Source organism: Pempheris klunzingeri, chromosome 17 (assembly GCF_042242105.1).
Source record: "Pempheris klunzingeri isolate RE-2024b chromosome 17, fPemKlu1.hap1, whole genome shotgun sequence".
Taxonomy (NCBI): Eukaryota; Metazoa; Chordata; class Actinopteri; order Acropomatiformes; family Pempheridae; genus Pempheris; species Pempheris klunzingeri.
Genome location: NC_092028.1, coordinates 7,217,282 through 7,244,196, shown reverse-complemented (window position 1 = coordinate 7,244,196; position 26,915 = coordinate 7,217,282). Strand labels below are relative to the sequence as shown.

At 39.5% G+C, this 26,915-nt stretch overlaps 2 protein-coding genes and 1 non-coding gene across 5 annotated transcripts; 1 reads left to right on the top strand and 2 right to left on the bottom strand.

Moving 5' to 3' along the window:
- Window positions 1-764: 764 nt before the first annotated feature.
- Window positions 765-837, bottom strand: trnak-cuu (transfer RNA lysine (anticodon CUU)). The gene has a single exon. It is a non-coding gene; the product is annotated as a tRNA-Lys (tRNA).
- Window positions 838-1,919: 1,082 nt separating this feature from the next.
- copz2 (COPI coat complex subunit zeta 2) lies at window positions 1,920-19,621 on the bottom strand. 3 transcript variants are annotated; one of them, XR_011585582.1, is made up of 10 exons: window positions 19,561-19,621; window positions 12,789-12,857; window positions 11,733-11,817; window positions 10,799-10,890; window positions 9,762-9,817; window positions 8,607-8,684; window positions 8,448-8,499; window positions 8,080-8,196; window positions 7,553-7,591; window positions 1,920-3,182 (listed from the first exon to the last, which is right to left on the bottom strand). XR_011585582.1 is itself a non-coding variant. In XM_070848014.1 (10 exons), exons 1-10 carry the CDS (start codon window positions 19,576-19,578, stop codon window positions 3,135-3,137), a joined length of 570 nt encoding a protein of 189 aa, XP_070704115.1. In that variant the 5' UTR covers window positions 19,579-19,621; the 3' UTR covers window positions 1,920-3,134. The 3 variants fall into 3 exon arrangements, 2 of the variants coding, with proteins under 2 accessions (XP_070704115.1, XP_070704116.1); XM_070848014.1 differs by lacking the exon at window positions 8,080-8,196 and adding an exon at window positions 5,257-5,289; XM_070848015.1 differs by lacking the exon at window positions 8,080-8,196.
- Window positions 19,622-22,467: 2,846 nt separating this feature from the next.
- Window positions 22,468-25,670, top strand: praf2 (PRA1 domain family, member 2). Its single transcript, XM_070848285.1, has 3 exons — window positions 22,468-22,649; window positions 23,604-23,821; window positions 24,822-25,670. Exons 1-3 carry the CDS (start codon window positions 22,471-22,473, stop codon window positions 24,959-24,961), a joined length of 537 nt encoding a protein of 178 aa, XP_070704386.1. The 5' UTR covers window positions 22,468-22,470; the 3' UTR covers window positions 24,962-25,670.
- The last annotated feature ends 1,245 nt before the right edge of the window (window positions 25,671-26,915 follow it).

The window sequence follows — 26,915 nt, the reverse complement described above, 5'->3', positions numbered from 1 at the left end:
GATTCATGATGATTTCATAGCTTATTTTTGTGCTTATTTCCTGCTATTCCAATTACTGATATGATACTGAAAAAAAGTGTGTGAACGTAGTGCATTAAAGTGTTGACGTAGAGAGGAACCCCCCCCTCCTCTTCTTTAACCCCTGACTGCTGTCACGCCCAGCCCTGATGTGACTTGACTTTCTTCGTTATAATTCCCTAATGATGATGTTGACTGTCCTCTTCATAAATTCACATTAGGGGTTGCTATGACAGCTTTTGGCCACCAGAGGGCAACGTGATAACTTCCAAGTCTGCATAAATTAAATCTGTCTGCCTGTCTGTCTGTCTGCCTGTCTGTGGGACTGACAGCACACACATGTATTTACAATATCAGGTAAAGCAGGTATCCTTGTCAGTAATGATGCATTACTGAAACATGCATGATGCATGCTCACAGAAACATGTTCCATTCTTATATTTGTATGACTTTGATTCAGGACTGATGGAAGTCTTCCGGACGAAAATGAATTATTTGTCAATCAATAAATAAATTGGTAATTACTTGGGACATAAATTAGTAAATACACAACTCATAATATTGTGCACCTTCAGTATATTTCAGTGTCTGTATGTTAATTAGAAACTGCCCTCAGAACCTTTCTGTACTGCAGGCTTGATTGGTTAGGATACGGAGACCTTGAGGAGTTCAATATTATTTCACTGTTGAAGTCAATTTTCATTATAGATCACCGGCATCAGTCTTCCATGGTCATTAAAAGGGAACGCCCAACGTGGGGCTCGAACCCACGACCCTGAGATTAAGAGTCTCATGCTCTACCGACTGAGCTAGCCGGGCTGCGGAAGTCTGAAACAAAGACGAATTTTGTGACGTATGAGAGACGTAGACTGTGTTTTCTTTTTTTCTTTCAATATATTTTTCTCCGTTTTTCATCTACATGAAACATGCAGATCACTCCCGTAGATGCAAGGTTGTTAGAGCTTCGTTTGTGGGCCACTGCCTCACAATTAGAGCGGAAGGAAAGCTGCATAACTCAAATAGTATATAACATAACATAACTCAAATAGTATATAACATAACATAACTCAAATAGTACTCAAATAACATAACATAACTCAAATAATATATAACATAACATCAAATGTCAAGTCAAATGTAGCCTCAAGTCTCGATCCAGTAGAGACGTCATGTATGGACATACTGTGGCTGTGTCTCAGTCCTTACATAGCATTGATTTAATCAGCAATATCTTCAGAATACTTTATCAGGGTGATCACTTGATTCATTTCTCCTTACAATTCTATCATATTATATTATATTATTACACCACCTCAACACACAAATTGAATGAAACCATTTTTGAATATTGAAGTCGAGCATAGAGAACTAATATTAACTTATATACTTATAATATATTATTTTATCATTTCTAGGTATTATTAATAATACTTACTGATAGACATTTTAATTATAAATAAATGTATCTAACCTGCCGACACGTTAAGTAGCACTTTTTACTCTAAATATTAAATAGTCTTTATCTTTAATGTGATTTCATGTAGGCTATTTTGGGGGTGTTCTGGGATCAGTTGCAGGAGGATGAGGCAGCAAACCAATCACATTAGTTGGAAATAAAACCAGAACGAATCATTGGCTGCAGGAGAACAGACACGTGTCTCCTGACGTCGCTCGGTTTCTACCAGTAACATCCCTGACCACACCCCCTTATCATCATAAGCTCATTAATATTCAGTGGGGTCGAACACTCAAATTCTGCTGGATAATACACTCACTGCGGACAAATGTGTGATATTTTACACGGTTTTCAAACTTTCAACAGAAAGTTTAACACGTCTTTGATTAAGAATAAATGTAAAAATCAAACAACATACATAAGAAGTTATATAATGATGAATAAATGCAGGACAAATATAAAGTTTTATTATCAGTTTTACAAATGGCAGACAGACAAAATGCCCCATATTAGACAAAATGGCAGTTTGTTTAACAGCACATGTAAACAAAATAATTCTAAGTTTGTCTTTGGCTTTTTTCTTCTTTTCAACTAAGAAAATATTTCACATCTATCAACATCTTGCTCTCAGAAAATAGACATTATTCTTTGTAAAGTATTCTTTAAAGGTCCCTTTGGTTCTATACACGAATTATATGTACAGACATTCATTTTCCTTCATGAGGGAATTCCATGTTTTGTACTGACAGTGCAACAGTAACATATTGCCTCTTACAAACATTTGTTTAGTGTCATGAAGAGTCATTGCATTCCTTTTAAAGTCTTTAAATAAGACTTGCAACACACACTAATGGTGTTTAGGGAGTCAGAGTAACAAACTTCATCGAACTGAGTAGTTCAGTGCACAAAAGATGTCAGAGTGTGTGAATTTAACACAACCCTCGGTAAATCACTTGGTTCAAATGAATGAACACAATTTTTCTTGTTCTGTGAGTGTTTTAGCTTAAAATTGATTAGATAGTGCTGCAGTAGTGTTTGTTACTTATTCTCCAGACTATCCCTGGATTGACATGAATGACAATAATTTATACTAACACATAAGAGTTTACAGGACTCACGCTAGGGTATTTTCTAAAATGTTGGTGTCAAACATTGTTCCAAAACCATTAGCATGTGTAACTAATGTAAATGATTTTGGAAAAATGTTTGGAGGAAACACTCTTCATCTATAAAACACCATCTTTTAAAGTGTGCACTTTCACTTCAATGTTAAATAAGAAAATCTGCAGTCATATTCTGCTTTGAGTGAATGAGAGTGGGCGATCCCACCAAAATAAAAGTAACAGATCACTGATCGCTTACTAGGCTTCTGTAACTGATTCGTTTGGTACAGGCTTGATAACTGGCCAGCCTTATACAGAACATGTGTCACATGACATCTCTACACGAGTATGACTAACATCACTCTCAAACCAAATAAATTACGTACATGTCACACACAATGTAGCAAAATGCCATCACACATAGACACAAAATCCTATTACTGTTAAATTGATATATAAAGCAGCCTATCGGTCAGCAGGCTTGTGGTAACCCTACCCTTAAACAGTTACTATAAAAAATAGGTTTGGGACTTGAAACCAATCTCTTCTGGTCCAAATCATTTCAGTATGGACCATTTGATCTGCTCCTTGGCTGACTGCAGAACCTAGAAAACATAAAGAAAGAACAAAAACTCATATGCATGTATAATGTAGCATGATGTTTAGAATGGCATATTTATAAGTTAACCTAGATAGTGAAAGAGTCTGTATACAGGAGTTGAGCTACACTGTGGTGCTGAATGGAGCTCCTTCATAGGTCAGAATGCATCACATAACTCAGAATAACTAATGAACTGTGCCATCACAACGACCTTACAGTATGTACAGCAGAGCTGATCAGTGTGCATCGGCAGATGGAGTTTGTACTGTGCACACATCTAGTTCTGAATACAATTGGACTGGCTAGGCTTTCACACACCTAAATGTTTTAAAGAACTTGTAATTCTCTATGTCATTATTATGTCACCATGCATAGTTACATCACAACCATGTTCTTATTCTTCTGTAATTTCATGCTCAGCTCAAGAGAGAGAGAAACTGAAATACATGTTTGATAACTTACTTGTTTTTTTATGTAATTTATATTTTGATGACAAAACTATATGGTGGGGTAATTTCTATGGTGTTGCAGTACTACTTTTTGCCCATTAGAGGTCAGGCTGAGTACATGTATAGACGGCAGGACCAGCGTGGAGACTTTCATGTTGATACAGGGATACTTATCACCTGATGTTCCATATTTGTATGCATCAGATACCATAAATCGCAGGCCTACATGTACTGTAATTAATTACGATAAAAATGCAGCCAATTTCCAACATCAGATTGCTTTCAGTAATAATTGCAATACCTGAATGTATAACCTCTACAAAAGGAACAATATATTTATAGTGGTGCCAGCAGGATACGTCAACAAATGTGTGCTACAGGCTTTAGAAAATGTTAAAACATGTTTGTAGTGAAATGTTAAAAAGCAAATTTATTGAAAGCTCAGTAAATATGGGCCATGTCTAAATATTGTCAGCTTCATTTTTATATAGTCTCACGCCTGGTGACTTTGATTTTAGTAACACATAACTGAACTAATCATCCCCACAGGATTGAATAAAAGTTCAGAATTTTTCAGAACTAGTTGTTTTCAAACTGATGGCTTAGAAAGCCAGACAAGCGTGAGAGTAGGGAGGGTATGTTCACACCGCATCAGTCAAATCTAAAATACGAAGAAGACTCTGGAGTTCATTGAACTTTTTAAATTTTTTCCTCTCTTCCACTTGGTTTTAACTTTCCACTGTTTGTGAAGAATGCACTAATGATGTTGTTCCCCATTTCAACAGCAGGGGGCACATGAGGCTTAGGTAACATTCACTGCCATGTGGGATTCTGGGAAATGAAGTCATATTAGGCCCATGCAGAGTTCTAGGGCTGCTGTCATCCATTTAATGCTACTTACTGTACACAGTGTTGTGGTATATAGCATTGCTTACTACAGTGTGAAGTACTTTACTTGTCTTGGTGTCTTTGTTACAACTGAATATGCTTTTTCACGTTAGGCAGTTCTATAGAATGTTATAATACTGTATACTGCACTGGATTGTATAGTTGCACAGCATTTAACTCTGTAATGTGGGTGAGAACAAGACAAAAACTTGACATGTACACACCACTATATTCCTGAGACTGTAGCATTATGACACACAGTATCATACTACATGATAGAATACACTTCACTGTCCCTCTAGGGAAATTACACTCATCCTTGGGGTCCTAAAATGCCTGATCTAAATAAAATTAGGGAATCTGAACAAGACGAAAGGATACTAACATAAAAGTTTGGAAATGATTGACAGTAAATAGGTCTTAGCATCGATCAGTCTAATAACATATCTGTAGATCTCCACATAGCTAATAAAGATAAGATATTTACAAAATATTCCTTTATTTGTCCTACAACAGATAAATTTACAATAACCCTTCATTAATTTTTAGCTTTTAGAGGGATTTGACTGGATACCATCATATAAATAAGGAAGAAACTCCATCCACAATTCTAAATCAATCTCTCAGTAGTTCGCTATTGACTATATCATGTTATGGTGGAGCATTATTACAGTGTGGCATGCAGTGTTACAGTAGAATAAGCCGTTATAGTGTTATAGTGTGAAGTTAGTAGAGACTTACTTCAGTAGTCAGAGCCAGTTTCTCTGATATGTGCTGTTAGGGTTAAAGCAACAGATAAAGAAAAGCGTAACGTATCAGCACACACACACACACACACACACACACACACACACACACACACGCACACACTTCAACAAGTAAGCACAGAAACATGTACATGCATGTGTTCATTCCTGCACACCAGCAAGAAGACATCAGAGCGCCTTAAGACAGAAGCAAGCACATCAGAAAAACACTTGGAAACAGCTGCAATAAAAAGCTGCAGGACCTATTGAAACAGATCACATCTTTAGAGCTGTAGAGCTCACTGTTTTACATCTGCCCTGTGTTTAGAAAGCGCTTTAGAGGATGTTAATCCATTTATTTATCCATCAATCCATTCATTCACAGCTGAGCCTATTAGTGCTGCCCGGTGAGCAGGAGTTTAAGCCAAGCTAGCTGCTACCTTAACATGCAGGGTGAGCAACGGCATTAGCATGCAGTGTGGTGATTTTCAGACATATGTCAAACTGCTACCTATCATCCTGTCAGAAACCACTCGGTTTTTGCCATGAAGTCAGCATGACTTAGCAGACTGTTTGGGAATTATACCAGAAGCTAATGGTATCAGAGAAAAGCAGCTGTAAGATTTACATGTTAATAACAGTGTAGAAATGAGGTAGTGTCGTGTATGCAGAGTATTCATGCGTATATATATGACTATATCTACATGTATCGATGAGGTTATATTTGTGTTTTTATTTTCGATTGATCCTTACACATGTAGGATGAAAGGAACAGTGCAACATTTTAGGAAACATCCATATTTACCGTGTTCCTGAGAGACAGATCAGAGCACTGTTTTTACACTTTACAGTTTTTGAAATCAAAGTCAGGCTGGCTGTTTCCTGTCTTTCTGCTAACCTAAGAAGCTGTAGCTTCATGTTTACCACACAGACATGAGAGTGGCATCAACATTCTTATCCAACTTCTGTGAAAGACAGCAAGTTATTTCCTGAAATGTCAAACTCTGATTAAATGGCCCTTAGTTAACTGCTGCATTATTTCCTAGTAGCTTACTTTGTGTTGTAGCCATAGCTGTTGTTTTATCCTTAAACACAGAGCACCGAGGCTTAATACTACCTCTGAAACTCCAAGTTAAATCTTTGTTCAACGCATTGCGACTAATCATCATGATTAACGACAGCATAATAACACGGCTGTCTGAGCTGGCCTTTTGTGGAAGTGCTTGGCATTTAAAGAAATTCTCACATTCTTATCCAGCTCTGCCAGTCCTTAACATTTTATATTATTTTGAAAAAAATTGATCAAATATTTGCTAAAATGCCTGCACAACATGATCACAAACCGAAGATGTCTTTCAACAACACAACGTGATACATTCCCAGTTTTGGCAGATACAAGAAAGAAAAATAGACTCGTATACAATTTGAATTAATGATGGACTGTCAAGGAGATGCTATGGAGTTGGTTGCGCCAGGATTTAATCCCAAATTGCAATTCTCCGATTAAAACCCCCATCATGTCCTGATACAGATCCTGACAGAGGATTTTTATGGCTCCAGGCTACACGCTATATGCTCGTGTGTTGGCCGCTGCTCCACTTATTAGCCAGTGTGACAAACGAGTCATCTGTGTTTCTTAATCCTTGGTTTATCTTATTTTAGGGACACAAATCCAAACTTATTTCATTTTCAGAAAATGTAATACTTACAGATGTAGACTAATGTTACCAGCACAGACGCTTGTCAGTCATAGCACATGTAAGGGAGGGACAGTGGCAGTGAGCCTGTTAGTGCTCATACATGGACCTGTATTAGTTTTAGGCCACTAACAGACACTGGTTGGAGCTCAGTAAGCCAACTAACCTTAACTTAAGGGCTATAACATAACAATAGTTCTCAGAGCACAGAGCTGCTGCTAGCTAGCATGCTGTTGGTAGAGCAGGCCAGAAAAGTAATAGATTTTATTGGTAATTTACTTGGAGACTCAATAAAATTCAGGTGGTTTTCTATTGACGTTTTGTTCCGTTATTTTAAATCAAAGTCTACGGTGAGTGTCATTTGCTTTCCCCCAGAAAAGGGTGGGGACGTGTCGCGGGCCAAAGTTCAATCTGATCTATAGTGCAGCAGAACCTGTTGCTGTCTACAGTTTGTGTGTCTCTGTACATGTGCGTGCATCTGCATGTGTGTATTAGTGCACTCGCCACATGTGTGTAAGTGAGTGGGGTCTATCCATATGTATGTGCATGTGTATACAATTCTATCAGTGTCATTTGTATGCATGCGTGTATTACCTGGGCAACGCTTTGTTCAGATAATGCGTTTTCATCTGCCTGTAAAACAAAATAACAGCACAGTGTGTCAAAGTCACGCAAAATAGTTGATGCACACACACAACACAGAAGAAGAGCACTGCAAATGTTATTTGAACTTTACAAACACCATTACATACTGTAGATCAGTGACAGTCAAATTGTGTTGGTTAAAGATTAGAATTTATAGCCCTGTCATCATTTTGGTCTAAATACCTCGACAACTATCATATGTATTGCCATGACAGTTTGCACAGACAATCATGGTCCCCAGAGGGTAAAGCATAATGACTTTTCCTCTGGTGACACCAGCAGATCAAAGGTTGAAAATATAGAGGACTTCCAGGCTTATTCTCTGTTAGTCAACATGCTTTCTCACCGTGCATTTACCTTATCTGTCTTGTCCATCCCTCCTTCGTCCCTTCACTGTCTCTAAATCACTCTCATTCATTCATTCTCACTCTCCACTTTACTATCTTTCAATTTCTCTCGCTTTCTCTCTCGCTCACCCTCTGTCTGTTTGTCTGTCTGTCTGTCTACAGCGGCTGGCTCTTGTCTGTTTGTCCCTCTAGGTTACCGGTGATGTAATCAAACAGGACGAAGCCATAGGCTGGCTCAGACATTAGCTGATACCAGTCAGAAGAAGAGAAACAGGGAGAAGGAGAGAAAGACAAGTAAAGCAGGTAAGAGTGGGCAAGAAGCCGATAAGAAAAGCTTTGAGGGGCTGCAGGATGAGTAATTCTATTTCTGAACAAGCCAAACAAATGCTGAGTCTTTTACAATATAACATTTCTTTTACATTTAATTTTCCAATGATTCAAATCGATGAATACACTGATCTGATTGGTAACTGGGGATGATGGAACCATCATCTTACCCTGTAGTTGACCTTCTGTAGGACCTGCTGGGGGTCACTCTCCAGAATCACCCTGTCAACGAGACAAAGCAACCAATCAGGAAAAGAGTACAGCGGAAGTAGGACTAGGAGTATTTCTGGGGTTATTTCATAGACCAAACATTACTATTTCTCTCTTACCCTCCATCAATAATTTCATCCACAACCAGAAACACTCCTTCCATGTTGTCCAGTAAACACCTCCGCTCAACATTCTTCCTGCAAAAAAAACACAACAATCACCCATCAGATCATAGATACTCTGGATCCCCCGTAAAACCACACACATTTTGAAGACGAGTTCATTTCCGCCCCAAAAGTTGCAATGTTGTATAGCTTTAAGTTAACTTTAAGCAACAGTGTAATATTTTGGGAGATGCAATTATCTGCTTTAGTGTCACAAATTATGATGAGAAGATCAATGCTGGAGCCAGGAGACTTAGCTTAACACAAAGACTGGTAGCACACAGAGTTGGTATCTCTAGAGTGGAACTACTTCCCGAAGAACAATATTTCATTTATCCATGTACCATTTCTGTGCATTTCTGGACTGAATTGGTAGATTGGTACAGACTAAATTCTAATTCATTCATTAAAATTTAACAGGTGTAACTGGCAGGACACAACCATATGTGTTTCCTAAGAATGTGTAAAGAATACATACCATTGTCCAAACATAACGAACTGGCCCGCATGAAGAACGTTTGCTATTCAGGTATAGAATAAATGCGGAGGCCGAGTCACCGATACTCTAATGCTAAAATCTGTACATTTACATATTGCACTGTGCAAAGTAGAATTGCCTGTAATCTTTCATACTGTATAATATAATCTCTTCCTGTCTCCATCGCTCACGCTCTGCATTACTACTGCATCTGTTCCCATAGCAACCACATCCACCACTGTTTGGCTGATAATGTTGCAGTCAACAGTGAGGGATCCTGGTGTGCAATACACACACACACACACAGCTTTGCAAACTAATCTTAATGCTTTCTAAAATGTTGAATAAAAATGAGTCATTGTGTCGTCATTCAGCTATCTTGTTTGTCTAATGCGATTCTTCAAATTAAATGATGATTGTCTTACGGGTGAAAATGGACACTGGCAATGAATTGAACATCAAATCAAACATGGAGGCTCATTGTCTGCCTGAGAGGCTTTATCGGTGGTTTGATGCCTGTGTGTGCATGTGTATGTAAAAATGTGATTGTCACTCCAGCAACATCACTGAAACTGGCAAACATCAAAGAGCAATGTATTTATTCATTCATGCTTTCTTCATGGAGAACATACCTGAGGATCTGACTGAGGGACTCAAACAGGCAGTTTAGTACTGACATTAGCATCAGCTAGTGAAGAGAAAAAAAGAGTACAGTTTTTAGATAATAGCACTTGATGCTATTAAGTACATTATTCAAATAAAGTTACACTCGTAGTCCGTTATAGTGTTAGCAAACTGTTGGCTCTACACATCCAAACAAAGACAGATTGGTCATTAGCTTACATTTGGAGTCATGCTTCTGCATTAAATCATTTTGACTGGAGCAGCAAAGCAAACTGAAAATACAGTACTAACAGATTATGGGGTTGGTTACTGTAGGGGTTGTATTAGGGGTCTGAAATATTTTCAGGTGCAAATTCATGATTTAATAAGAGGTATTCAGGTATACATATGTTTACCCCTTATTTAGAGTTAGATTACTTTATAATGCATTGGGGGCATTTCAATGGTTTTCTGTATGGATCATGGATGTAATATTTTTACACATCAAACCCCTTAAATATTACAAAATAACATCACAGGTACCTCTTCATTTAGGACTTAAAGGACTTTAACTATGGGGTTGATGCGCATGTTCATATATTTGGTCAGTATAAGGGGTGATTGAATCCTTGTATTCTTTATTCTATTGTATATTTAGATGATCCATGGGACAGCCTTTTCACACCACAATGAAACAGCCCCCAAAATGAGATACAAATTGCAGGATAAGACTGGTGATGATTTTTTTTTTCTTATTAACCAAAAATTGTTTTTATTTTTTCCATTTCTTTTGACTGAGTTCCACATACAAAGTCCTGCTGCACCAAACATGTATTAGTAAGCACCTGAAAATATAGTTCCCAACAAGGGTTTCTACCAGTGTGAGTGACTACTGAAAACTACAGTGCCGAGCTGTTTTGGGAAAAGACTGAACCTTTTCCAAAAAAAACAAAATCTGCAGCTGAACATAACATACAATCTGGGTTTGAGATGATGCCCCATCCCTTTAATTTTGATTTTATTATTCTATTTTCTTATCTGTCAGAGAGAGCTAAATTCACCCCACCTCGTTCTCCTGAGGACTTCCCACCACGTAGAAGAAGAGATCTATACTGCTCTTATAGACGATGGTCATCCCCTCCAGGAAAGCTATCTCATCTACAGAGAGACAAAGGACAGAAGGATGGGTCAGGGATAAAAAGACTGATAGACACACCTCTCTTTTATTTTCATCATGACTTTTTCTCCCCATAGAATCTAAAACTACACGATTTATCACAGGTTTCATTCATGCAGGGAGGCTTGAGGAAGAAAATGATGAAAGAGAAATGAATAAATAAAAAGAGACAGGTAAGGACACAGGGAGGGAGGAAGGAATGAGAAGGAGAAAGGGAGGATGGGAGGAGATGAGAAAGGGAGGAGGAAATAGAAAAGATGAAGAAAGGCAAGGAGGGAGGTGACAGAAGGAAAAGCAATATGATAGGAGAGAAGAAAAATTAAAATAACACAGAAACTCAATAGAGAGACAGGGAGGGAGGATATGAGGGAAAAGAGGAAAAAGTGAGTAGATGTTGAATTAGAAGGAAGGGAAGGAAGACACGGAGGGGTAAGAGAAATAGGTAGTGAGGGGATGCTTTAAGGAAGGGGAGAGTGGGACAAAGGGAGGGTGAGGGTGGAGGGGAGGAGAGGGGATATAGCATGACAGGGGAGAAGAAAGAGAAGAAAGAAAAGGAGAAAAAGAGGAATGAAGGAGGAGTTTAGAACAAAAGGAGGAATATACTGGGTGGGTGATAAGGAGGCCAGGAGCAAGGACTCAGGTGTCAACTGTGTGAAACTTCCCATGAAAATGAAACTTATTCCGCAATGTCACACAAAGCAGTTGGTTTAAAAGTTAATAGAAATACTTAGGCATGGTTAGGCTCAGTAATAGAAACCAGGCTAATGTAAAACACACTTTACATGCAGCAGACACAAGAACAGAGACAACCAGAAGAGCTTACTGTCTGCTTTATGTGTTTTGTTGAAAATGTTCCTCTCAAAATTCTTCTGTTCCTTCATGGAGGGGTAAAGGTCACTGTCATAGTACTGAAACACACAGGAAATAAAACACAATGCATTAAATTGGACACTCACACTGCTGGGTTTAGAGTTTCATTCTCTTTGGGGCTACTCCTAATTAATATGGTCCTGTGTAAGTGTAAATGTACTGAGTGGTGTGAATGATTTTGTCCATTAGAAATTATAGGCTAATCCTTAGTTTTCATAAAATCAAACCCTGTTTTAGATAACATTTGTGGTAGCCTGCTTCTCAGCTCTGCAAGCAGCTTGAGGCAACACTACTAGCATAACACACCTGACTCACTTGCCAAATTGTCTGGCCAAGTTGCATGTTGGGTAATGCATTGTGGATTTTACAAAGAAGATGAATGCATGGAATCAAAAACATGACGTCTCTGGTTCTGCATTGATTTTGATCTTTTTTTTTTAAATTAAATGTCTGTGTAATGCTGAATTGGTGGAGTGCTCTTTTGGGTTACTGCTAATAAACATTTCCTCCAACTGGTGGAATATTGTGTGACTTTTTATTGTGAAGGGGTATGTATTTATTGTGAAGGAGTCACTGGAAACTCAAATTTTGTTACAGCCAAGCTTGCAGTGTCCCTGTTTCTGGCCTTTGTGCTAAGCTAAGCTAAATAGTTAGTGTCATGGCTTCATATTTACTTGACATGAGAGTGATATCTTCTCATCTAACTTTCAGCAATGAAGCAAATAAGCAGATTTCCCAAAATGTCTAACTATTCATTTAAGAAGAGTTATAAAACCCTCTTTCAGGGGTTCGCAATTTGAAACATTGAGGTCTGGATAGGCATTCTCATATTGAACAATGTGGGGTTTAGGACTACAAATAAATGCGCCCTACATGTTATCTTTTCCAATTAATAAAATGAAATGTGCTTTGTATGCTTTGGATCGTCAGCAGCAAAGTAAGATATAATTTGCAGTTAATGGGCTACGAAGTGTAACATCACTAGTACTGCATGGCCTTTTAACCTTACCTTTGACAGAAGTCTGTTGCCGTCATTGTCAAGAATGAAAACAGCTTTCACTGTATAGAGGGAGGGTTCCTGCAACAATAAACAGAAACATCTTGAATATTTTATCTTTGCTGAGTCACCTCAGGGGAACATCTAAGACTGGGAGAGGTCTACTCCATAATGCCACAGACACAGGCAAAGCTATTCCTCCTACACCTGGCCAGTGCTTTGTATCAACCTTTATTAGTATACATATAAATCCTGCTTTCCCAGAAAGACGGTTGTACACTGACTTCTGTTTATAGATGAGCCGCCCAGTCAAACCAGTTTTTACATTCGACCCCAGGCCACATTCACAGTTTGTATAATCTCTTCTCGTTTTGTTTTGTTTCATTCCATCCCTGTGAAGAGTTTTCAGGGCCGGGACAAAGTTCTGTTATGCACTGACTAGCATAGATTCACAGTCAGAGTGTATCACAGAACTTAGACCAGGAACTTATAATATCCATTGTCCAATATTCACAAATTGCATTACCATGGTTACAGTGAGCAGGGGGATGAAGATGGTGATGAGGAGGAAGATATATTAGGATCAACCATCCTTCATTTTAAACTTGAAGGGATGATAACAATTTACAGTGTTCGTTTGTGATCTTTATTCATAGTGAACTTAACTTTGTGTCTAGAAATCACTAAATAATAACACAAAATGATTTCTCTTCACTGCGAAATAACGTTTTTGTGATCACTTGAAGAAAATACCACTTTCACGAGAATATGAAACTAAAAAGAATATATCTTTATTAGATACTGCTAGCTGGCAAACATGGATGTAAACAATGCATCATTTAAAATGTTCAAAAAACTGTCTTAACTTATTCTACTCATCGCTCTGGATGGTTTGTATGGTAGCATAGCATGCTATTATACAAATGTTTGGTCATTTAGTTTATTTATATTTATTTAATTTAGTTCAGTCAGCTGTCCAGCCAGATATGCTCAGTAGGTAAGGCTTGAGTATGACTAGTCTCTATGTAAGAATGAGTTAGTGTGGTGCAAGCTGTTTACATTTCAATTGAAATCTAAACACTTACTGTACACTATAACTAGACTAAGTGTGGACTTCCTGGTGGAACCAGCTGGTGCAACCAGCTGCTGATCCAGGTCCTGCCCTATCCTCAGGGGACCAGTTCTTTACATAACATGATGGATGATGTTGAATAAACCTAATCACTAAAATCACTTACTTGAAATAAACAGCTAATATATGAATTTGGCAGTATGTGGTAGATGTCAGATAACAAAGGATTGAATTGAAAGTATTGGGCAAATTAGAGGGGACTATACATTGTTTGGAGCTTTGTGTTCTCTGCTAATCTGTTAAATGAAATGAATATTGTGTCGATATAACTGCTTAGTCAAATGTGATACAGACCAACAGCCTCAGATAAAGTCTTATTTGGCTCACTGTTGGTTACTCTGGCTCAACATGACAGCTAAATGCCTAAAATGTAAAAACTGGCTGTTTGGTTTAAACATAGCAATTTTCTCCAGTGTGCATGTTTATAAGTAGGTCATAGATTAAGACAAAACCAGAAGACTAATTTAGATGGAGACGGTTTGCTAAAAACAACACCAAAGCTTCTTGCAATTTGGCCTCAGCAGATTTCTCAACAATTTTTAAGGACTTGGTGTAATTACAGGACAATTTAAAGCAATTGAGCTGATGGTGTTATTAAGAATAACTGACAGCAGTGGAGACCTGTTCAATGTCAGTTTCTCTAGCAATGACCTGCACAACAGCATGTTATATGATGCAAAAAAATGGCATTCACACTAGCATTTTTTTGCTAACTAAGTTATTATATTCTAGCAAGCCTATATAGTAGATGAAAACCATACTTTCCAGCATTAGCAAGCTTTTGGATCTCTTCAAAACTAATGAAGGTGTAATTTGGTACAGGCTTAGAACAAGCAAGAAATAGAGCCAAAGTTAGAAACATTAGGCCTATTCTTCCTGAGGGAGAGGAACAAATTTCATGTCTTAAATTAATTGTTTGACATTCTGGGAAACTTGCTTTCTTTCCAAAAGTGTAGTAGGAAGATTGACACACATAGCTGATTTTCTCACCAGCACATGAATGCATAAAGTTATACGGCAACAAGTGGATTACATTGGTTTTTGTCAGTAGTGATACCTTTTTTAACTGAACAAACCCTGATCTCTCATCCGTTTGAAAAATGTAAATAACGTGAGTTTTTTCGAGTTCAATTGATTTTTGATATTCGATGTTGTTTGCATGATGATGATGAGCAAATATTTATTCCTCATCATTACTTATAAAACCGTTGAAACAAAAAAAACCCTTACAATGTCATCAGGGTTATCCAAGCTTGGACTTAGAGACTAAAACTTTATAACAAAAGGTTTACGTTATAAACCCACGTTATCGAGAAGAAGTAGCCATTGAGTTGCGTTATGGGCAGGATAAGATACAATGTTTTTTGAGCTTTTCTCTAAGGAGTCAGGATATTACAGCTTCTGCTTAACAGATATTGACCATTCTTTATTTAAATTTGTTCCTTGAGAGTCTTTAAATTTTATAGATGTGCAATACTGCTTAAAGTATCCCTTTAAGTAATATTTTGAATGCAGTTTTCGTTAGATTTGCTGAAATTATCACAACAGTCTGACAGCAAATCTGATGTCTGTAGCTGTCACAGGCCGACCTGTCTGTCTACTTATGTACCCACCTACCCATGGACACTCTTCCACAAAGCTAGGTAGACTTTTCTAGAGCTAGCATGCTAGTTGCACAGGAATGGCAGAGAAATTACAGCTAAATTTGAGTTGCAGTTACTGAGCCAAAGAATGAGAGAGATCTGCAACTCTTAAATCTGTGTACGCCAACTGACTGAGCTAACCTATTAGCACAAAGTACAGCCTCTGAGCCAAGTGAGCAGTAGCTATGAGCTAAAGGTAACCTGGTGGCAGCAGACACTGAGGGTTCAGTTTCTAAAGTAAAATGCTAAAGAACTTGCTCAAACTTTTCAGGTCTATGGATCAGCAGTATGTCCGGAGGAGGAAGAATGAGGCAGACGCTGAGAAGAACAACCTGCCTACAGTGAAGCATGGCGGTGGCTCAGTGATGCTCTGGAGCTCCTTTGCTTCTTCTGGCACTGGAATCCTGCAGCATTTGGAGGGCAAGATGGATTCAATCAAGTATCAGGACATCCTAGGAGAAAAAGTCGTGCTGTCTGTGAGGAAGCTGAAGCTTGGGCGTCATTGGACCTTCCAACAGGACAGTGATCCCAAGCATACCTCAAAGTCCACCAAGGCTTGGCTTCAGAAAAAGTCCAGGAAGATACTAGAGTGGCCGTTGCAGTCGGTTGACTTGAATCCCATACAAAACCTCTGATGGGATTTGAAGAAAGCGAATGCAGAACGCAAATTCAAGAATATTAGAGAGCCGGATGCTGTTGCCCATAAGGAATGGGCTAAGATTCTTCTGGAATGCTGTCAGAACCTTGTGTCTAGCTGTGCATCACGTTTGCAGCAGGTCATAACAGCAAAAGGGTGCTCTACTAAGTACTAAAGATGCTTGTCGAGAAAGGGTTGAATAATTTTGAGTCTGTTGTAGTCATTAAAAGTGGCATTTTGTCTTGGATTTGAAGAAACTACCCGTAATATTAGTTGTGTTGAACAATTTCAATTGCTCTTGTTCAAATTGTTCATTGAACATGGCTGAAAGTGTATAAATCTTGCCAATACACCTAAATTACAACGGGGGTGGAATAATTTTGAGTGCAACTGTATGCTAGTGGTTATGCCAGAGACTTTAGAGGCAAAAGCCCTGAGTTGACTGAATTAACCAGTGGTGCCTTTTATATCTCATCAATGCAACTTTTCAAGAGCAGGATTGTGCCACTTCATCTTTCAAGTTAGATAGTGTTGCTTTAAATGTATAATATGTAAGAGTTGTTCAAAATTTTAGTTTAAAACATTTGGAAATTAACTAAACATATCAACACAGTGTGGAGAAATAACAGTATTGATGTTATGTCAAAGATGTGTATGTACTGTGTTACAGAGATATCTACTAAAGTCAGCATGCTAACCAGTTAGCCAGTGCTGTCTCGTAATTCCATTTTGCATGTCAGTTGCCAGAGTGAATAGTGTCCAGTAGTGTCCAGTTTGCCTTCTGTCCAACACGAGATAAAAAAGAAGCACTGTCCCAAATAACAGCTAACGTTGGATCTTTAGTGCAGCAAAATAACAAAACACGAACCATACCGAAAAACCTTCAATGTGCAGCTGCTGAATCTACTTGAAACTTTGCGAAAGGTTTGTTTTAATCTATTATTTTGGTTTGGCGAACGAGCACCGGATTTTGAAATGATCACTGCCCACAGCATCCAACCGAACCAAACACACAGTGGGTGGTGTGTCATATATTCGCCCATAGAAATTGGAAATGAAACGTGGGGTTTCGATTAAGAGCAGTGGACCTGACTTCATCAAAGGGCCCAAGATGAAGCCACTGCTCTTGATGGGTAGACCGTGTTCACACCTGCAGAGTACAGGACTCTGGTAAGATAGGACTCTGTGAATGATGCCTGGTGCTCAAATGCAGTCAAAGTTGATGAACAAATGTTGAACTTTTCATGTGACGATGGAGACTATATTATCATCAGTCTCCTGTAGCTGCTGTTTACGTTCCAATGGTTGCAAGCGAGTGTATATGTGTGTGTGTGTGTGTATTAATAACGTTATATTGTTTTTATTTTATCTCATATTTGATCCTGTTCTACTCTAAATGTATTTATCTCTGTATATACAGTATGTTCTATGTGCGTGTGGCATGAAGGGGCTGCTACTTTCATTTCATTGGGAAAACCTGTTTTATAAAATGAACCTTAAGTCGTTACACATTTTTACATGTACATTGCTTGGCTTATTAGGGGAAGAGAAGGGTGGGAGGATTTATTTTTTTGTGTGTGTGGCAAACTTTTACATAATGCTCTTTTAAGTATATGTACTCATTGTGCAGATGCAGTGTCAAATTATCATATATTCCATTATTGGAGTGTTATTATTAATGTTTTAATATGGCAGCAGCATTTTACTATTGGCTGTGGTGCAGATGTTTTTAAGTGCTCTATATCGGTGGTGAAAAAAGGTATTTGTTGTAACTTCAGTAAACCTCATTAAAAGTAATCATGCCACAGTGTGAAAATATCCTGTTAAAAGTAAAGTATTGATAGGAAAATATACTCATAGTATCAGTTCTTGTGCAGAAATGAGGCCCATCCAAGTGTTAGTGTACAAGGTTTCATAATTGTTACTAGTGTTGACATAGAAGTAATGTTTGTGTGTGTGTGAGTGTGAATGTGTGTGTGTGTGTGTGTGTGTAGAATTTGACATTGCAGTTGGTCGAGTTGTAGCTACTTTTAGCTTTACAGTCAAGTACTGTTAAATGAATCTATAACTGCGTATCAAATTTATAAGATGATTATAGGTTATGTATGTCAAATATTAGATGAGTCAAAGACGCATCACAGACCGTTCAAATAAAGTACTTTTTTTTTTTTTACATTACGCAATATTTGGGTTAAATTACTTAGTCATTCTAACCAAAACTCCCAGCATTGCTTTACACTGCTGGGGGTTAAATAAGAATAAAATAAAGGTCAATCATGTATTTTGTCTATGAAATATTATAATTCAAGGTGATTAGTAACTAAAACTGTCAAATGCATGTAGTGGGATGAAGGGTACAGTATTAGTGGAGTATAGGAAGCATTAATTGGAACAACTCGAGTAAAGTAGGCTACTTTGAAAGCCAGTATTTGAGTAAATGTACTTCGTTACTTTTGAGCTCTAAGAACGAGTGAAAAAAAAAAAAAGAATGAGACTTTTAAAACAGCCAGTTGAGACAATTTGAATAAATGTAAGAAACGATGGAGATGAACGAGTGTGAGGGTGAGGCTGAATAAATGGTGCGCGAGGCAAATCAAGAGAGAGGGGGAGAGAGAGAGAGAGGGAGAGAGAGAGAGAGAGAGAGAGAGGGAACGGTGGACGTGGCACCTACTCTGCTCTACACGTCAACCGAACTGTGCACATATGCTGAACACAAGCAGACATTTCAACACGCAGCCCTGCTTTGACTGAGCGCGCACTCTCACACAGCACTTCTCCTAACGTGACAGAGGCCGGATTGTGTCTCTCCACAAACGATCCTGCAGGACCTGAAGCTTTGGCTTCTTTACGGTGGCGCTGTCCTGTTGCGCTCTGCGCCGGACTCTGCGTGGATAAGTAGGTAACAGCTGTGGCTCAACCTGTCTATTGTAGTGGAGTTAAGTTAACACCCTAATAAGTTGTCGCACTGCAACCAGCACAATCTGTACTATTTTTACACACGTAAGAGGGGGGGAAACTGGCTTTTAAACGCGCTGGCTGCATCAAACACTAAGCTTAGATCAGGCCTGCGCGTCAGCACTCACAGAACGTGACGACCTGATCGGGATAACACTCACATTTAGGAATTCAAGAAGAAAATAAAACCTCTTTCTGATTTTTGAGCAATTTGCAGCCAATCCCCCCCCCCTCTCTCTCCCCTCCCTCCCTCTTCTCCAGTGTTGCCCACCACTGAAACTGCCATAATGCAACAAATGTCCCGCAGGCCAATAAAAACAGTAGAGAAAACAGTAGAGAAACTGCCGAGCACCGAACCCCGACCTCCAAACTGAAGGTGCGGGTCGCGGTGCCCGGTGAAGCGGCGGAGAGGCTCACCAGAGACGTGGAGTCCATCGCTGCCGCCGCGCTCGCTCGGTGTGTTGACGTGGACAGCTCTGAGCTGTCACACCGAGATCGCTGCTGCCTTTTGCGCGCGCTCCCGCTCCCGCAGCAATCAACCGGATAGAAATACAGAGACTACAGCACCGCGCGCTCCCGACACTCCTCCTCCTTTCGGTCTATGGCCTTTCACAATAAAAGTCTTTGGCCACTGTGTTCTAAAGTTAAGCGAGGTGTTTCTATTGTATATGTGTTCACTGTGTAAAAGGACGAGGCTGTGATGTTCTGATGTTTGTTTTATTTTAGTATATTCAACAAATCCCATAAAAAAATAGCTGTGAGGCCAGATATAGTTAATCATTATTAGCCTATTATTAGCACCACATCAATGAGCCGCAGGTTGCTCTGGGTGACTTTCATTACCATGAACACACACACGGAATGAATCCCAAATACGCCTGCCATAAATGACACACCCAAACACACCAAGCATTGCAGGTGATTTCAGGTTTTGTTGGTGGTTCACATCACACAGTGGATGGCAGACATGGGACGGATTTCCACGGACTTGCAAGTGTTCATGTCACTGAGATGGTTGAATGATCACAGGACTGGCTCCTGCCAGGATTAAAAGAACTGTGCATTGATGATATAACACCATATCCATTAAAATGTTCTGTGGCTGATGCAAGCTGTTCAAATTACGTTTTATTTTCTGCTACCTCCATATTATAAAGTCCAAAGGTGGCTGTATCAGAGCTTTTAGAAAACTAATTGTTTCGCAGTGGTAAATGGGACCAGCATATGGCAAATGCAAATCGATGGGGGAGCACAATTTGGCACAACACCAGCACTCAGTAACAATGAGCACTGACCCAATTGATACACCACTTCAGGGCTCATTTTGCCTCAAGGGCATGGCAGAGCAGCATTTGAACTAATCAGAGGGGCATTTTGGCCAATCAGGTAGCACCCGGATCAAACAGAGCAGCGCTCCAGACCCTTTGATCTCTTGGAATGACAACTGATGAAAAATACAAACTGATGAAAAAAGTGTTTGAGCACGTACATCTATGCAGTGAACCATTTTAAGCTTTCGGCCTAGTAGACCTTCATCACAGCATGCATCAACACTATTTATCAGTTTGCATTTTTTGATGCTTCCAGCACCTTAGAGAGGATCTGGCCATGTGACATGGTGGTCATCCTGCATCATCTCTTAGAATGACAAAAGGCTTGTTTGGGGGGTCATTATGCTGGGCACCATGGTAGCAAAGCAAGCATCCATTTTCAGTGTGTTTATTTTTGTTCTTCAGGATCGCAAAGGCTTTTTTGCATTTCACTGGAGATTACATGATGGTTACCAAATGATATGTTGACTTCCACAGACAAGGCAGAGCAGCCGCAGCTGTGATCACAGGCAGCGGCTGGTTACTGTTCCAGCTCGGCCTTTTAACCCTAGAACACTAACCTACCAGTTAGTAACACCATCACTAACATTGAGTATGTTTTACCTTATATGATATACCCAATAAAAAAATACTTCTCATCAAAATATATTAAAGTACAACAATACATGGCAAATTGAAGTACTCCTCTTTTATTTTCCCCTATACAACGTCTTGTAAAACCAAAAAAAGATATCATGGGGGGACCCTATGAAGCGTCACATCATCTGTCTTTTCTCTACTATGTGAGTGTTGGATCAGGGAGAATGCAGAAACAATATGATGTAGGTAGTAGATCTGAAATAAATGTGACTGTGACTCTTCAGAAGCTCTGTACACTGGTGAGATCAATCACATATGAATTATCTCAGAATCTCAGGATAACAGGTGGCAAATAAATGTTTTCTCCTGGGAAACATTTATGATGCATTTCTCATTATCTTGAGAAAACCAAGAGTTGTTTTCTTATGATTACGAGATAATTAACTCGTGATCATGACTAACGAGATTTTGACCATTCCGGCATCCGTTTTTTTGTTAAAGATTAAAGTGTGATTTACTGTTCAACTGTAAATGCAAATATCAAATCAGTCTTCGTCATGGTTGTTGGTGCCAGATGGGCTGATTTGAATACTTCGGAGACTGAAGTGATTTTCACACACAACCTGAAGTTGGAAGAGAGAATGGTGTCAAAAAGAGAAAATGTCCAGTGAGCAGCAGATCTCTGAGCAGAAATGGCAAGAGGAGTATGGTCAAACTGGGTCAAGCTGATGGAAAGGCAACAGTAACTAATCAATTCATCACAATTCTTCACCAAGACATGTAGAAAAGCATCTCTTTGGGCACTTTGGGATCCTTTATACCAAATGAGCATTGTTTTACCTGAGTATTAGTGCATGTCCACCCCTTTAAGAATAGTGAACCCATCTTTTAATAGCTACTTCAAGCAGGGCAACGTGCCGTGTCACAAAGCTCAAATAATCTTAAAACTGGTTTGTTGAACACGACAAATAGCCTCAACTGTCACAAGAGCACCTTTGACACATAACAGGAGATTTTCATCATGGGTGTGCAGCCGACAAATGGGCGCAACTGCATGATGTCGTGTCAATATGGACTAAAGTGAAGCAATTTGTTGAATCAAGCCACGCATAATTAGGGCAGTAATGAAGGCAAAGTCCAACCCAGTGCTCACATGGTGGAGAACACTAATGAGTGTGAACAGATACTTTTATGATGCATGTCATGAGGCTTGTGAGGATAACTACTTCTGATATTCAGTGAACAAATAACTTAAAATGAAGTCACACAAACAGAACTGCACGCGTTCTCGATGCTCGGGCACGCGCCTCGTCACAAACTGAGCGAGCGACACCCCCCACCCCCGCCCCTTGCGCCCCCCCTTCCCTTCTCCGCGCGTTGCATTCTGGGAAAGCAAGTTTATTATCGTTTAGGAAAGATGGCAGGCGTGCAGCCGCCACCCCTCCGGAGCCTGGATGATTTCCTGCTGAGCTCGGCCCGCTTCGCTCTGCCCGACGTGCGGGACCTCGACCGCTGGAACAACCGCATCATCAACAACCTGCTGTACTACCAGAGCAACTATCTCCTGTCCGCGCTGGGCCTCCTGCTCATAGTGGGGTAAGTTTCATTTTAATGACGTGGTCACAATCAGCCCCCCCCTCTCTCTCGTGATTATAGTGGGGGTCTTTAGTAAACACTGTGAGCTGTGATTTTCATCTGTTCAGTGCATGCAGCAGCAGCAGCAGCAGAGAGAGTGGGCACGACTCAGACTCCACCAAGTTTGAACTGATTAAGATCAGAATGAGGATTTCTTTTTTCCTCCCAGTCTTTCTGTCTTTATTCACTCCAGCCTCAGTGCTGCCTCTCTGATCAGAAGACATCTGATATTCATCAGGGCACAACTCAGATTAAAGGAGTTCCACCCAGTTTAACAATCGACATCATTTCTATTTCTGTTATGTCCTCACGCTGACATGAGAGTGGGATGTCAAAGTCAAGAGTTCTGAGATGCTGATACAATTGTGACACAAAAATAAAATGTATATTCTGTCAGTGTGAAGAGAACCCCACTGGAGTGGAACAACACACTCGGTAATCTACAGAGTGGATTGGATAATCAGAGTGGCTTTATTCTGTATTTTTCTTATTGTCAACAAATCCCATGATTCCAAATCCCGCCAGCGCTGCATCCAGAGCCACTTTGCATTTACGCAGCATTTACTCCATTTAATTTGAGGGTCTGACTTCTGAATGTAAAATGTATGCTTAAACACAGCACCCTCAGAAATGGTCACAATGCAGTAAAGATCACCAGGTGGAAACCTCAAATGGAGCAAAGCCAATGGAACAATGACGCTTGAAGTCACAGAGGAACAAGAAATATGAAGCTGTGGATACACAATGTTAGTTGGACACAGTCATTGTTTGGCTGTGCTAATGGGATTTGAGTATCACCAGCACCCAGCAGTCTTTTCCCTCTACCACTTAAACCATGTCTCTACAACCATAGTTTCATGTCACCAGGTATTTCCAGCACTTCATGTGTGTTTGTTAATGTCTCCTTTCTGTCAGGTATGTCCAGCCCCTCCAGATGTGTGTCGGGGCCATAGTGGTCACCCTGTTTTTCCTGGGCTTTGTGTGGGCCGCCGAGAACCAAGCTCCCATTCGCCGTTTCCGTAGAAACCACCCATCAATTGCTGTGTTTGCCATTCTTTTGGCTAGTTACTTCTTCATATCTGCACTGGGAGGCGTGGCCGTGTTCCTGTTTGGCATAGCCTTCCCTATACTGAGTGAGACAGAGACACACATGCACACACACACACACACACACACACACACACACACACACACACACATACACGGAACTTCCACCAATGCATGAAATTGAGCTTGCCCATTTGCCTGTAGACATTAGTTTTGGGAACCAGCCCAGTTAGTGCATAAGACTGGGCAGCATGGACTGTACTTGTCATCTCCAAACATGGATTTACACCATATTTTACATTAAGATAAACACTCACTTAAACCATATCAAAAACACATTTTCTGAGTTCCCTGTAGGGGTAATTATCCAGCCATGCACACAGTTTTGGTTTGAGAGATCCATCTCTGATATTTCTGCTGGGATCTTGATACAATGGAGTTGTGCATTGTGAGCAGTGTTTGTTAAGTATTGTGCAGTATCAACACTGTGAACGCGTGCAACCGTGAATACTTCTAATGACATAAAAAGAAGAAAATATCTAATTGGGATAATGTTCATTTAAATTTCAATTTCAGTAAGCTACATTGTCACTGTTATTGTAAAATACCTGTGCAGGAAATGTTGAGTTTGATGAAACAGTGGTCAAGAAAACGGCAAAGTGGAAGAGATGGAAAATAATGAATGAAAACAGTATTTCTGTCAGAGAACTGGAAGCGGCAGAGTGGCGAGTGTGACATGACTGCTGCTGAACTTTTCCACAGCACTGTTAGTGGAAATGTGCATCACATCAAGACAACATAAACACTTGTATTAACAGCAAATGAACACTGCAGGTCACCAAATAGGGAGCCTCTTAGTACAATATGATGAAATATATTCATAAAACAGGGATAACGGCATCTCTAATATGATCTTGATCCAGATTAAGGTGTGGTTCTCTCTGTAGTATAAATCTAGTATAAATCAGGACATGGCCAGTATTTGAGAAATGACTTAACTGTGTCAGCTCAGTTAATGAACCTTTACCTACTTGCTGTGTAACAAGCACTTCATTCCTTCCCTCTGTGCCTGTCACTCCTCCACAGTGGTTTTGGTCCATGCGTCGGTGAGGACGCGCAGCCTGAAGAACAAGATGGAGAACAAACTGGAGAGCATTGGTCTGAAGAGGACACCCATGGGACTCCTGCTAGAGGCCCTTGGACAGGAACAGGAGGCTGGATCTTAGAAAAGAAGAAGAGGTGTGCAGGGCTGGGGAATTGTTAAGGTTCCATCTAAGGAAAATGGAAAGTGAGAAGGATGGGAAGTGGGTGTGAAATGGGAAAAGGGAAGAAAAACATAGCAGAAGGAGAGAATTGTTACAGAGCAGAAGGAATAATAAAAAGGAAAATGTTGTAGAGAGAAAATGCCAGGAACAAAAGGGGTTGCTTTGGTTTGTCATGAAGAACAACAAAGGAAGAGAGCTGTTCTGTGGTCCATTTGGAAAGAACAGATGAAATGCATAGAAATTATTATAACAAACAAATAGGAAATCACCTGGTGTGTTTTTGCACTTTACGCACACATTGTTGTGTTTCATTTCTTTTGACATGACACATTTCTGCCTTTGCACCACATACTGTAAGTGTGCAGCGTCGTAGCCATATGGACATATTCACTTTTAGCCTTGATATGACATTGTGTATCTACCCATCGACCCTCCCTACACACTGTTATTTAAACACTGATCTGCAATTTCTCTCAATGCTTACAGAGCTATCACGCTGACAATGTCATAATTGTGCAAGAAAAAGCTGTGACATTTTGGAAATAGTAGTAATTTGCTATCAAAAATAATAACATTGTGAGAACAATTTTGTAATTTGAGAAGAAAAAGTTGTAATATGTGCTGTGCTCAAGCTGAGACTTCAAAACTCATTGAGTTGTGGATGCCCACATTATGCAATCGGTTTCATTTCAGTATCTTTCTAATATGCACTTTGAGAATTGAGTGCGTGTTGATATAAGGAAACCATAACCCAAGTCTGTCCACATCTCTCATTTGACATGTTAAATCTGAGCGACCTGTTTACTAGGGCAGAGTATTCAAACATTATGAGTTCATTCTTCTAATATTATAACTTTTTTCTTAATGAAAGTACAAATTTATCCTGAATCGTCTGACTTCATCTTACAATTTTCCACGTTTGATTATATTATCTGGTGGTTATTTTATAATCTTATGTAATTATTATTATGTAAAAATACAACCTAATTACCCAAATTCTACAACTTTTTCTTGTAAAATTATGGCTGTAGTATAGAATATCATGACTTGTTATCAATATTGTTATTATTGGCAGAGGTACAGTGGGTCGTCATCGATCGGAAGGTTGGCGGTTCGATCCCCAGCTACTATGAGTCAGCATGTCGAAGTGTCCTTGGGCAAGACACTGAACCCCAACCTGCTCCTGAAGCAGCTTCAGTGTGTGAAAGAACAGTCTCCTCCAACTTAGATTCCTCCTGAATGAATGATGTGTGAATGGGTGAATGAGGATGTGATGTCAAAGTGCTCTGAGTGGCACCATACAAATACAGACCATTTACCTTCTCATAGAATTACAAAGTTATCTCATAATGGAATGGCTTTTTTACTGTTTTAAACCTAATATTGCTAATTCTTCTCAGACAATTACAACTCTAATCTTGATTCTAAACTTTTTCTTGTAAAAGTGTGACTTTTTCACATAAACATTACAAAACTCTTTCTCAAAATATCCAAAAACACCCCCACTCCACCTGATTTCCTCATCAGTTTCAGTTCCTTACTACTATGTGACCCCCTCCAGGGTCTCAACTTGCGTATAACTGTGGAAAACCAAAGTGTTGATATTGAACTGACTTTAAGTGAATTCCTTTTTCTCAGTGTTGCATTGAAAAGTGACTTAAATGCTGATATGATGTTCGATGCAATGGGAGGTTTTACATGAAGAACAGATCTTATCAACTCCTTTAATTCGAGACCAAGCAGAATAGAATTAGGAGCAAACGTGAAGGAAACAAATTCCCTGTCCCTATAAACTAATCCTTTCAGTAACCACATTTCTAAACCTGCATTTATCCAGAATTAAAGGCTTCACCCACACATCTGCCCATTCCAGTCCTCCACTGCTGGTCAGTGGGAGTTGCCCAGTCTTCCAGTG

Coding starts and splice junctions, on each gene's coding strand:
- copz2 (XM_070848014.1), bottom strand. Junction 8,685..9,761: donor TCCCTCAGTCAGATCCTCAG/GTATGTTCTCCA, acceptor TTTTTTTTGCAG/GAAGAATGTTGAGCGGAGGT. Junction 3,183..5,256: donor AACTGGCTCTGACTACTGAA/GTAAGTCTCTAC, acceptor TATGTTTTCTAG/GTTCTGCAGTCAGCCAAGGA.
- praf2 (XM_070848285.1), top strand. CDS start 22,471: ATGGCAGGCGTGCAGCCGCCACCCCTCCGGAGCCTGGATGATTTCCTG. Junction 22,650..23,603: donor GGCCTCCTGCTCATAGTGGG/GTAAGTTTCATT, acceptor CCTTTCTGTCAG/GTATGTCCAGCCCCTCCAGA. Junction 23,822..24,821: donor CATAGCCTTCCCTATACTGA/GTGAGACAGAGA, acceptor ACTCCTCCACAG/TGGTTTTGGTCCATGCGTCG.